The 13179-nt window shown below is 40.8% G+C and overlaps 1 protein-coding gene across 11 annotated transcripts in view; it reads left to right on the top strand.

Moving 5' to 3' along the window:
* IQGAP2 (IQ motif containing GTPase activating protein 2) overlaps nucleotides 1-13179 on the top strand; it is a 129884-nt gene that overhangs the window by 53273 nt on the left and 63432 nt on the right. For 7 of the 11 annotated variants that reach the window (XM_064642042.1, XM_064642038.1, XM_064642034.1 and 4 more), the window contains exon 3: nucleotides 6977-7153. The exons of the other annotated variants lie outside the window; for them this stretch is intronic. In XM_064642042.1, the coding sequence (XP_064498112.1) occupies nucleotides 6977-7153 (177 nt within the window). The remainder of the gene's footprint in view (nucleotides 1-6976; nucleotides 7154-13179) is intronic. 11 annotated transcript variants of the gene reach the window in all.

The following is a 13179-nucleotide window of genomic DNA, read 5'->3' as shown; positions in this document are numbered from 1 at the left end:
GTTTTTGTAAGTATTTCTTGAGAAATTTTAGTTTCACCATTTCAGCAAAACCTACTGTGACCCCAGGAGCCATTCCAAAACCATACAAAACCACGTTTTTACAATTTACAGGGAAAAGGTATGATCCAGTTTTAGTACTGTGTGGCTTCTGGATGTAACTGCAGCAGTATCTTCCCAGACTTCGTGAATGGCACTGTGCAGGTGCTGTACCTGTGCAGAGAAATGAGAAGAGGAGAAAATTCACAGGTCAAAATAGCAACCTAAGTCGCTTAGGGCTCGGTGTAGGGCTGAGAGTTAACAAGTTGTGATGGTTTGTGGATTACCTTGATCAAAGTAGCTAGGTCATTAATAGGCTTGGCAGCAAGGTAAATTGACTTAAAATACCTTTTGGTTCAAGTTCATATGTGTAGGGTTTGTTTTTTTTCTGTGCTAAATTGTTAGTGACTTCAGGGTTAGAGACCCTGTTTATGAAGAAAAGTAAGCAAGAGCTCCTGTAAAGCATTTTAATGTTTGTTCTTTTTTATCATCTTTTTGTGGCAATAGTAAAGTGAGCTGTACCAGCCTAAAAGTTAGTTTCCTAATGAAAGGGGGCTGCTAAGGATTCCTGGATGTCTGCCCTGTGTTTCACTTCGATTTCAAAATAAAAATGACTGTCACTACTTCCATTTTTTAATACAGAGTTTTTTACATTAATTCCTGTGCCTGAAAGCACTTTGAGATCTTAAAAGTGCTACAGGAGTATTTCCAAACAGGGCATTGTGTTGGTTGAAGAAGTATCTACTGAGCTTTTCTGCAGCCTTTTATTTTTCAGAAGCTACTTCTACAAAAATCGATGACCAAACCATTCTATAGGGTTTGTGCACCTAAAAGTTTTCTAGAGGGTTAGAGCACACTGAAAACTCTCTGGAAACACAGTTATAGAACATAAGCTCAACAATTGATTTGAAATAGTCTCTAAAACTTGCCAGTTTTTCCTTCTGATTTTAAATTTCTTGCATTTTTATTTCCTCTCTGTGCCTGAATAAGGAAACAAAGAAGTATTTTGTTTTATGTTTACTACTTCGTATAAAATACTGTGGTTTCCTGTAAGTAGTCCTATACATCCAAAATTGGGTTTAATAAGACTTTTCTTGTATATGGCATCTTGTGTTTAAACAATGTGACCAGTAATGGCGGTAACGTTCTGGCTGGTGTTGTACAGCTGCTGCATGCACCATTTGGCTTTGGGCCACTGGCAAGGAATTGCCTGCCTATTTGCTTTTCTGCTGCTGGTTGACAAGATGACACAGAATATCCAGGGGCATTCACAGCTTGCCCTGAATGGCAGTTGAAGTGGGAATGGTTTTACAGGACATCAGAGCCTGGGTCATCCGTGGACATATGGGGGCTGAGTTACTGGGTGAGTCAGCCAGAGAATGAGCTAACAGTGTAGATACTGATAAATGCTTTGCCCATTCAAATTACTGGAAAACTTTTTTTCTTTTTGACAGAAGAACATATTTTTATGCAATGGTACTTGGAGTCATGGCAGGGAGAGGGAGAGTGGGAAGGTAGAGGAGGATATTCCATTCCAGACTTGATATTCCATTGACGTGTTTGTGGCCTTTGAAACAAGTGGCATCCTGGTAGCCTGCTTTTGCCAGTCCCTACTATCTTGTCTGGTGACTGGAAATCTCTTATCTGATTAAGTATTCCTTATACCCCTCTTACTGTCTTGACTGACTTGGATGCTGGGGCATAGATGGTAGATTCTTATAACTTGATGAGTACTCTAATAGGGGTATATCACTGTTTGTTCTTGGAGAAGAGATTGGCATGTGTATGTGGATCTTGGGTATGGTGATCTCAAAACCCTTAAACTGAAGTGCAGTCACCAGACACTGGATATCTGTTGCATGACACGATTAATTGCACTGTTAAATTTTTACCAGGTTGATTGCAATCAGTTCTTTCTTCCTAGCCTAAGCTTTGAACTACAGCTTAGCTTTCTTGCTGTCCTATTGCTACCTTACTACATTAATATTGGCTGTTCCAAGGGAATATTTTAGAGTTTTGCAACTAAAATAGTTTGTTCTATCACTTGATTTCTCCAGTCCATTTTCTTAAAAGAATGGTTTTATTTCTGTCTCTTAAATGCTGTCTAGAAAGATGTGTTTGAGATGCCTATGACTATTTTATGTAGCTTTTAGTTATATGTTCTCAAGAAAAATTCCAGCTTGCCATGGAAAAACTGCTTCCAGGTCTTAACCAAGAGCTCATGTCTAAATATTATATCATATAGAAATGTTAGTTGTGACCCTTAGTGTTAACTGTTTGCCTCAGCTCTCTGTAGAAAACACTACTTAGTTTTGAAACTGGCAAAATTATATGGTCCTGGAGGATCCAAAGCTTTGTTCAGCAGTTATTAGTTTATATTCTGATGATAAAGCTGAGGCAACAGAGCACTTGTGAATATTTTTGCTGTTTTCTGTTATAGAGAGGCTGCTTATCTTCACTAGTGTAAAGCAATACAATTAATTTCTTGGGTTTTCATTTCTTTGTGGATTATTAAATGCTGTTATACTGCTGCCTACATTTTTCTCATCTATAGCAGGGCTGATTTGTATGCATGTGCTTCTCATAACTTTATAGATTGTTATTAAGTAGGTAAGGGAGTACTGCCTCTCCAGCCACTGGGACTGGTGGAGGGCATTTCTTGCATAACCATGGGAAGACGAAAAGGGAAGAAGGTAATTGTAGGTGCTGTGCATGGCATTTTTCACCTAAATACCTTGGGTTTACCTTTGTTCTTCTATCTTGTGTTTCTTTTTGACACGGGACAAAGTTTAAACTCCCTCTTGCTGCAGTTTTACAGAGTTTACATAACACTAAATGCTTTGAACAACAGTTCAGCCTTTCACAAGCTGGCTCTTTCAGTCTTTTCACTTCTTTTAACATCTTGTTCTCTCATCCATGTCTTTTAATTCTGACTTGGCTGCTGTCCTGCACCTTTCTTTAAGAGTCCCAGCTGCCTGTCTAGTAGGTGTACTACTTGGGTTATTTTTGGGTTTTCTGTACCTGCATACTTGCTGCTAATTGCTTTCACAAAACTAACCTTTGTCAAAAGTTAGACAGTAATATATAAATGTTCACATCTGATCCGGTGGACTTGAACTGGTCAAGGAGTCAGAACAGCACTCTGCATTCTGACATGTTTGAGTTTGGTTTCTTCCTCTGCCGTAGGTCCCCTGTGTGGCCTCAACACGATCTTTAGCCTGCACCTCCTTTGGGTGTTCCTGCTGATCCAGCTGCATTAGTTGCCAAGTAAATGTGCAGGTCTGCAAACAGAGCTGTGTCCTTCTGTTGCTGGTCTTGAATCATGAACTAGGCTTTAACACCCAAACAATATTCAAGCTTCTGTGTTGAAACTACACTGGAGGTACTTTCCTGGGTCAACTTTCTACCTTACAAAAGTGTGTTTATTATAGAAATGGTTGTAATGTTTATGCCTGTCCTCTTATCTGAAAAGAAGGGTAGTAGCACATCCCTCTGGACAGCTGAGGACTAATACTTGCATGGAAGGCACTTTACAGGGATAATGGACAAATACACAGAATAATAGATCTTGATGTAAAAATGACTGTATTGCTCTGATGTTTCTTTAGCTATCCTTCCTCGTGTTGCTAGCTTGACAGCTACTGGAAACAGCATATCTGATAATGCAGTGGATTTTGGGAGAGGGTTAATAAAATGTTCCCTAACAGACATGTGTGGTTTAGTTTTAGTAGAAGCTTCATCAAAATGATTATTGGATAGATCACTTCATAGAAACGACAGCTCTATTTTCAACAGATTTAGATAGTAATTACTGCCATGGTAGGGTGTGGACTTTGGTTAAATACTCACTGTAACTGTAACTTAAGATTAGTAGGACTATTGTGTGAAGGACTAAAGCGTGAAGGGTATTTCAAGGACTCGTTGATTTTTTTACAGCAACGTTTCTGTGGCTTGCCAAGGGCATGTATCTTCTGCTACTCTTCTGCTCAAGTGGATTGCTTGGAAGACTATGAGATTATTCCAGGCCAGAATCTTTTAAATTGGTAAATCTGAAATACCATATGCTGTTTTAAGGGGGTACCTTAAACTATATTACCATACTGCACCTACAGAAGGCATAATAGAGCAAATCAAACTGCAGTACTATGTAGCAATGCAGTATTAATGTGCAAGTCTAAACTATGCTTTTGGAATCTGCACAGTGTTTTCCTAAAGCAAAAATGGTGTGTTTAGGGGGATAACTTGTTTTGCAACATGGACAAGTGCTGTACTGTGTAAAAATACTCTTGCTGCTGTGTCTGCTTCTATTTATCAAATCAGTGTCTACACAGATTGATGAAAAACTAAGATTAATTCATATGTCAAATTCAGCTTCTCTCTTTTTCAGATAAAAGCATTATTTTATTTGTAGGAAGATCCCTTTTGTTTACATATGGACTTGCAACAGAACTCATGTCTGCCCTACCTAAAATTTCATTAGTGACTTGAGTCATCTGTCTGAAATTATGCTTTCCAGGGGCCACTGAGCCACCACTGCCAGACTAACACAGGAAATACTTGTGTTTCTCTTGCTGTGGTCTCTGCTGCTATTTGGAAGAGAAGGCTATTAAAATAGGTTTAGACAGTGCAGCTGGGTGATGCATGTCAATCTGACTTTTTTTAACTTAGTTGCACAGGGTTTGCAAGGTTTTTAGGAGAGGATTGCTCTATTTCATCCTTTTTACCCCCTTTTCGTCCAAGTGAAAAACCAATTCTTCTCATAAAAAAGGAATATTTCAGACCACACCTTCTGCAGATACTTTTTCTCTCCTGAGACATTTGAACACTGACTTAATATTTCCACCGCATTTGCTTAGGTAACCTGTTGAGTACTGCTGTTTCCGCTGAGAAGAACTGAGGTTTCATAGGGAGACATACTCGCTGTGGCTGTTCAGACTCCACCACCATGGCGAGCTCCCTTCCCGGCACTACTTCTGCCTCCTCAGCTTTTTTCTCCAGACTCTGGCAGATTGGAGCCAGGCCAAGGAGGAAGGGGGGGAGGGAGGGGCGGGGGGGGTGGAAATGAGGCATCAGTGTGGCCATCAGCTTGGGCTTTGTTAGCATTGACCCCCACTAAACAGGACTTGGGCGCTGCTGGGTGCCCAGCAGCCTGCAATGGCTGTGAGGCTGTGCTAGGGCTCTAGAGCAGGCTTCCTGAGCAGCACCTTGCCTTGTGGACTTTAATCACTGATTAACCCACATAAAGGGTGGCTGGAATAAAACAGATTAAACCAGCACACAGTATCAGTGCTGCCATCTTGTGAACCAGAATTTTAAAACACCTTTAAGATTATTTTGTAAATATGGAGTGTTGTCATGGCAGCAGATATCTGGTGTGGAAAAATGTTGCTGACATGATTTATTGCTGGTTTAGTGTGCTATAGGGGGCAGGCAAGTCGTCACTGCTGCTTGCTTCTGTTCATCTGAATTGAACATGAAGTTCATCAGAAGGGCTTTGATCAAGGAAATGAATGTCGCAACAAACTTTATGCTGGCTTGCGCAACTCGACCAAATGCTGTAATGTGCAGTGAGATCTGTATTGTTTTAATACTTATACACAAAGAATCCACAAATGAATGTTTCATAGCTTTCAAGTGTAGCTTTTGCTGAAAGTCAGTATCCTCCGTGGTGAAATCATAACTGTGAAAAGTTGAGATGCTGCTAAATCTAACACTAGCTGAAGACCCAGAGACATGCAACTTTGAATTTGAACTGACTTATGGTGTGTAAAAAAAATTGACAAATGCAAGTTAATCCAAAATCTCTTTCTAAAGGATTTGACACCTATTTCATGTGCTGAAGTTCTGAGATTTTTTGTTGCCAAGCTACATGTAGTGTCCTCCATGTTGCTGCTTTCACGTTACTTCTTTTATGCAACATAAGAGAACTGGTAACTGAGATGACCTATATCCCACCTTTCTTCATCACATTGCTCTGGTGATCCACATTCACAAAATTTGATTTCTTTCAGGCTGTAGTGGGTTGACCCTGGCTGGACACCAGGCACCTGCCAAAGCCTATCACTTCCCTCCACAACTGGACATGTGAGAGAAAATACAATGAAGGGTTCGTGGGTTGAGATAAGGTACGGGAGAGAGATCACTCAACAAATACTGTCACAAGCAAAACAGACTCAAAATGGGGATATTAACTGAATTTTTTACTAATAAAATCAGAGCAAGATAACGAGAAGTAAAATAAATCTTAAAAACATTTTCTCCTGACTCCTTCCTCCTTCCCAAGCTCTACCTCCTCCCCCACAGCTGCACAGGGAAATGGGAATTATAGTCAGTCCATCCAAGGTTGTTTCTGCTGCTGCTAAGGTAGAAGAGTCCTTCTCTCGCTCCAGCATAGGGTGCCTTCCACAGGAGACAGTCCTTCATGAACTTCTTCACCGTGACTCCTTCCTATAGGTAACAATTCTCCATGAACTTTTCCACCATGGGTCACTCTTCCACAGGGTGCAGTCCTTCAGGCACAGGCTGCTCCAGCGTGGGTCCCCCACAGGGTCACAAGTCCTACCAAGAAACCTACTCCAGCATGGGCTCCTCTCCATGGGTCAGCAGGTCCCTGACATGAGCCTGCTCCAGCATGGGTTTCTCCACAGGTTCACAGCCCTCTCTCTGGCAGCCACCTGCTCCAGCATGGGTCTCCTCCATGGGCTGCAGAGATCCGTCTGGTTCTTTATGGTCTACAGGACACAACTGCTTCACCATGGGCTTTACCACGAGCTGAGGAATCTCAGCTCCAGCACCTGGAGCACCTTCTCTGTCTCCTTCTTCACTGACTTTGGAGTCTGCAGAGCTGTTCTTCTCAGTATTCTCACTCCACTCTTCTCTGGCCACAATTACATCTGTGCAATAACTTCTTTTTTTTTTCTTCTTAAATATGTTATCACAGAGGCGTTACCACCATTTCTGATTGGCCCAGCCTTGGCCAGCGGCATGTCCGTCTTGGAGCTGCCTGGCATTGGCTCTGCCGGACATGGAGGAAGCTTCTAGCAGCTTCTCACAGAAGCCACCCCTGTGGCCCCTCTGCTGCCAAAACCTGGCCATACAAACCCAATATACAGACAAAGTAAGTTTTTAGGATGGATAAAACTTGCAATGCAGTAGAAACTGTCACTGGGGTATGAATCTAGAGCCTCAAATTTAGAAGATGATGCTTCGACGGTATCTGGCTCCAGGAGTAAGTTGGCAGCAGAGGGCTGTAGCTCTGACTTGAGCCAAGGCTCCCAGCTGTATGGAAGGTTTGGGCCTGAATGCACCAGAACACGAGGGGGAGAAAAGGGGTCTGAAGAAAGTAGTTTTCTCAGCTGCCCACTATGCTCTTCACAGCCTTGAAATCAAGCCTTTAAGCTTGTGCATTTTTTTTATACAACTCTTACTTTTTGCCATGATGGTATTCAAATTGTATATATCTATTTTCATGGAATGGCTGGAAGTTTTGCACGCATTTGCTCTGGAAATAGCCTGTGGCTGTTTGTGAAATAACCTTTTCCTTAGGTTTCTGGTTTAGGAGGTGTATCATGCTAAAGCTTGATAATGAGAACAAATTCCAAAGTCAACACACTTAACTAACAATTCAACGCTGACACCCCCCCCCACTACTCAGCCAAACAATACACCTAGATTTCTTCTACTGCTCTCAACCTCCCTTATGAAGCAATATTTAAGGGAATGTTGGCAGGTAAAAATATCTCTTTTTTGTCTTAAAAAAGCAAATGAAGAGTTAAGAGATAGGGTTTCCTAACAAATCTTTAGATTCAGAAAGCAGAGACATAATAATGTGGAACTTTAAATGATGAATTCATATGCTTCAGACTGCATATATTTCTGAATATTTTCAAGTAAAAGTTTTGACTTTAAATGTCTGTGAAGTAGTAGGATTATTTTTAAGTTAGAGTCTAACATTTTGTTTTGAATCTGATTGTTATTATTCTTATTTTCTAGCAACAAGATTTTTTCAGTCTTTCTTTGGAACAAGATGGCCACATTGTAGTTTCTAGGTCAGCAGTCTGTTTCAGTTTTGCTAAACTAGACTGAAGGGCTGTGGTTGTGAGCCAGGGAGGTAGTAAATGAGTGGTAACTTATCTTTACCTTTTTCTCCCTACAACTTTTTCATAGTGGCATGTAGTGTTCTGACCTTTGGCTCTGGAGTCCCATCTTTTCTTTTCTAAAGGTCTGTTTCCCACAAGGTAAAAACCTGGTCTCCTTGGATCCACATCTTGCAGCATAAATCCAAAAGAGCAGAGCAGCACAAGTACTGATTTTGCTACAATATTCATTGTGTGCCAAATGTGATGGGCATTGGGCGTGTTGTACAATATATTCTCTTCTCTGCTGAACAGACACCAGCATTTCCAGTCTCTTGACCTATGCATGTGCTTTGCTGACCACACAGATTGTCAATGACAACTTCATAATTGGCTAAGTCCATAGTGCAGCACTGGTGCTTCTAGTTCCCTTGACCTTGCCTTGAATGAGATTCAGTGGGTGTTTTTTGGTTTAAAGTACAAGTCTGAGCTAATTGTACTGCTGCTGTTTTTACAGAATGGCAGAATGGATAAGGTTGGAAGGGACAACAGTGGGGTCATCTGGTCCAACCTCCCTGCTCAAGCAGGGTCATCCCAGAGCACATGGCACAGGATTGCGTCCAGACGGTTCTTGAATATCTCCAGTGATGGAGACTCTATACCCTCTCTGGGCAATCTGTTCCAGTGCTCAGTCAAATGTGGAAACTGGATCTCCTGGTGAGCAGCATGCTCTTTACTGCTTTTGGGTCTGGCATAGAAGTCATCATCGTTATCATGCCAGAAATTCACTACTGAACAGCTCTGCTTCAGATTCTCAAGAGTTAAAACAGAGTTGAGCAAAGCAAAGACAATTGTACCTCAATACTCACCCCTAACAGACTATCCAGTACAATGTATTGGAACTACAGTTTTGGAGATATATTTTCATTGATCAGATCTAGATTTGTTTTTTTTGTCTAAGGCAAATCCTTTGTTTCTGTGCTGGCCAATACTACAGTATTATGAAAATAAAAGGAGGCTGTACTTATCTATCTATAGGAAAATATCTGCTTATGCATGTTTGATCCAATTATAAGACTAAAACTGATATATGTAGCAAATTACAGCTAATTTTTGATGGTGCCACCCAGAACTTCTGTGATACACCGTATGCTTTAGTCTGCTTCCTGAAATTGACTTTTGTCCCTCCATCTTGGAGTGGGGTTTGCATTTAGCTTTGAGTGACCAAATAAACCATCATGTTCACCACAGTATCGGTTTTTCACAGTTTACCTCTTTCACTAAGTCACAGTTATTAAAAGTACAGTATCAGTTATGGTATTGTTGTAGAAAAAGAAATGGCAGAAATGTATGTGCACCCTTAAAAGCTATAATAGTAATTCCACAAGCCTTATACTGAAGAAAAACATACAACCTAAAATGACTTACAGACCCTTCATCTCGTATGGCAATGGTATTAACTACTCTTTTTTGGGCAACAGTTTCTGCAACAGACTTAAACCTGGTGCTGATGCTGCAGTTCTGTGTGCTCAGGAAAACAGTGAGTGAGCCAAAAACAATGCTGCTTCTTTAGCCCTGAAGAAAAATAAATTGCTCCAAAGGTACCTATAAATCCTTACTGTCACATGGATATTCTCTGTTTCACTTAAAGAAACAAAAGTACAAGGATTTCTAGTTTTCTCGGCCCAGTCTACTCCTGCTGACAGCACCATGTCATATAATAACCTTCATAAACTTGGCAACTGTGTCTTAAAAAGTGAAACCTCACCAGGTTGGAAGTAAAGTTTCTTTCTGTTTAAAACCAGAAGTGCCTTTTAATTGAATCAGGTAAAGGAAACAAAACTTCTGTAATTGCAAGAAGTACCGGGGAGAAAAGTGCTACAGATGAGTTGGTTCACAGGAAGCTCAACATGACCTGGCAATAGGCTCCTGCAGCTCAGAAAGGCAGTGATGTCCTGGGCTGCATTACAAGCAGAGTGGCCAGCAGGTTGAGGGTGGTGATTCTGACCCTCTGTTCTGCTCTGGTGTAACCCCACCTGGAAGAGTGGACCCAGCTCTGGGGTCCCCAGCACATGAAAGACATGACTTGTTCTGGCAGGCCCCAGAAGTTATCAGAGGGTTGGAACACCCCTCTTGTGAGGACAGGCTGAGAAAGCTGGGGTTGTTCAGCCTGAAGAAGAGGAAGCTCTGGGGAGAACTTACAGGACCTTCCAATACCTACAGGGGGCCTAGAAGAGAGCTGGAAAAGAACATTTTAAAAAGACATGCAGTGCCAGGATAAGGGGTAACGGTAGAGAAAGGGTAGGTTTACATCAGATGTTAGGAGAAAATTTTTTACTGTGAGGGTTGTGAAGCACTGGAACAGAATGTCCAGAGAAGTTGTGGATGCCCCATCCCTGGAAGTGTTTAAGGCCAGGCTGGATAAGGCTTTGAGCAACCTCGTTTAGTGGAAGATGTCCCTCCCTGCCATGGCACGGGGGTGTGGAACTCGGTGATCTATAAGGTCCCTTCCAATCCAAATCAATTTATGTTTCTATGACATCTCAATAAATTCTAGGAGAGAGTAACAGAGTTGAGCAGCTGTTTGCATAACTAAGTTACAAGGTTGTTTGTATATTAGCAGGATTTAGTTCAAATCCTGAGGTTTTTCCTTCCTCAGATTAAACACGTGCAAAACAGAGTAAATCCTTTCACAGTAGATCTTGTTGTAGCTAAGTTCTGCAACTTCTAGACAGTAGTAAAACATGTCTTATATGTAGCTCTCTTCTCAGTCTTGGATACTTATTGCCAAGTGCTTTAAGTTACGGTTGCCCTATTGCAGACCCCTGACTTTTTCTAGAATAGATACAGCCTACAGATCTTTTGCTATAAATGGAAAGAAACTCTGCATCTTTCAGGTCTGTTCCAGTTCTCTCTATTTTTCTTTTTTTTTCCCACTGAGTTACTAACATTCTCCTTCTAAAAAGAGACTTGTTTCCTTTTATGTTTGTCTGGACTTGTTTTGACAACTGTATTCTTCCTTTTTTTTCTTCTTTCTGCTTTCTTTGCATCCTCATACTGTTTCCTGTTTGTTCCTCAGGGTACTGCATTTACCCACTAGACAGGGTAGCCTCTCTATCCAGAATGGATGGTTCCAGATTAATGTTAAAGGCTCATCACTATACTGGGAAAAATCCACAACTGTTTTAATGTTGTTGAATTACAGGAGGTTTGAAAAGCTGAGGAGCAGCTTTCACTTTGGATCAGCATCTCATTTAAAGCTTGGGGAATTACTCGATTTTATATATAAATAGCAAATTTTTGTACTGTAAAGAAGAACGGGGGAGATGTGTGTATCCTCAAAAACAGTTCCAATATAATACTTTCTTTGTGCCCCAGACTGAAGATGTCAAAAAAATCTTTTCATAAAAAAATTGAGAATTTGAAGGGCAAAGAATCCATTGTAAGGTACAAAATGCTGCTCTGGGTACACAATTCATATCACTGGAGCTGGCCCATTGGAACACCAGAGGTAGCTTCAACTCATAGTGAATATTGCCTGTGGCTCAGCAAGCTCCTCCTGCTTATCTGTACAACTCTTCTTCCAGAAGACACATTCTAGGAAATAAATTCTTTAGGAAAAGCTAACCGGATTATGTGAAAAACACATTTGCCTGGAATACACTTTCTTTGTGTATTCTTCCTTGTCTTCTTTTCTGGAGAAGACAAATGTTGTGACACTTTGACTTTGTGTGTACCTTTATTTAGTCTATAAAATAGTGGTAAGGGTGACTTTTGGGACCTTTGGCATGGACCCACAACACATGAACATGCAACACAGGACGGAGTCAGGAAGCTTGTTAGGAATACGATTCTCCTCACTGAAGCACCTTTTATACTGCAAAATATAGTTCTCCTAGTGATACTTGCTCCGCTCAGTTTTGTGTGATGTTGCCTCAGATTTATGGGTGTTGGTTTTCTCAAGAGCTATTTGGGTAGTCTGTGCTTCAGTGAAACAACTTTCATGTGTCCTGTAACAAATCCAAAAGTGTAATGAAGTAGGACATTTGTCTAGAGTTTTAATCTGAAACCAAATGATGTAGTGAGCTTTTTTCTTCTCTGTGGAAGAGTAAAAGCTGGCTTGTTTTCAACTTGGATCCAAGTTTTCTGGTTTCTGAAATCACTCCTTTGGAGGTGATGTTAGACTTGTAATGCAGTCTCACAGTGACACTGCCTTAGTGACAGTAAGTAAAGCGAACTTCAACTTCGTTCTTGCCCTTCATCTTTCTTCTTTCTGTTGATATTAATGTCCTAGCAGGATCAGAGATTGACTGAGTAAAATAAAAAAAAAAAGTACTGGGAAGAACTAAGCTGATTTAAAGCTCTTGTAATGTGATTTAGCTGCTAGAAGTAAGAATAATATCACAGAGCCAAAACACTTAGACCACCAATGTAAGGAATTTTTGGTCTAGTGATTAGGACACTAATCTCTTTCAGGAGTGCCTTGGAAACAATTTCTCTAGGCTACTCAATATAAAAATACTGGATAATATGGTTTCATGTCTGTTATTTGCCTTTTGAACTGTTTATGTATTTAATTAATTACTGTTTTCTGTGTAGTCCCATGTCTATCACATCTTAAGTCTCAAATACATAACTAGTTTACCACCTTGGAGGATTTAGTCACTGTCACTAACCAGAAGCCATGTTTCAGCCAACTTACTGCCAAGCAGAGCTCAGATGCATAAAGTACCTTGGACTTTTCCATAAAAAGCTTTCCTCCAGCATTGTCACTGTGTTTCATGGGTGACAATGGAGAGTTTCTGTGTGTTGCAGGAGGAGAATAATCTGCAGGAGTGCTCTGTACTGAGATGGGCATTGCTGTGAGCTTGTGTTGCAGAGTACATTGGAACCAGCTTCACCCAGCCCACCGCTGGCCTTGATGTTCATGAGGTTCAGCACTGGCATAGCTATCAGAGTTTTTTAAATGCAAACATCAATAATATACAACGTCCCATGATTTCTTCTAGTTTTCAGCTCAGATTACTGTCTATTCAAAAGCCTAGTGCCGCTCAAAAGATTTGAGTTG

Source organism: Pseudopipra pipra, chromosome Z, assembly GCF_036250125.1.
Source record: "Pseudopipra pipra isolate bDixPip1 chromosome Z, bDixPip1.hap1, whole genome shotgun sequence".
Classification (NCBI taxonomy): Eukaryota; Metazoa; Chordata; class Aves; order Passeriformes; family Pipridae; genus Pseudopipra; species Pseudopipra pipra.
This window is presented reverse-complemented; position numbering and strand designations above follow the sequence as displayed.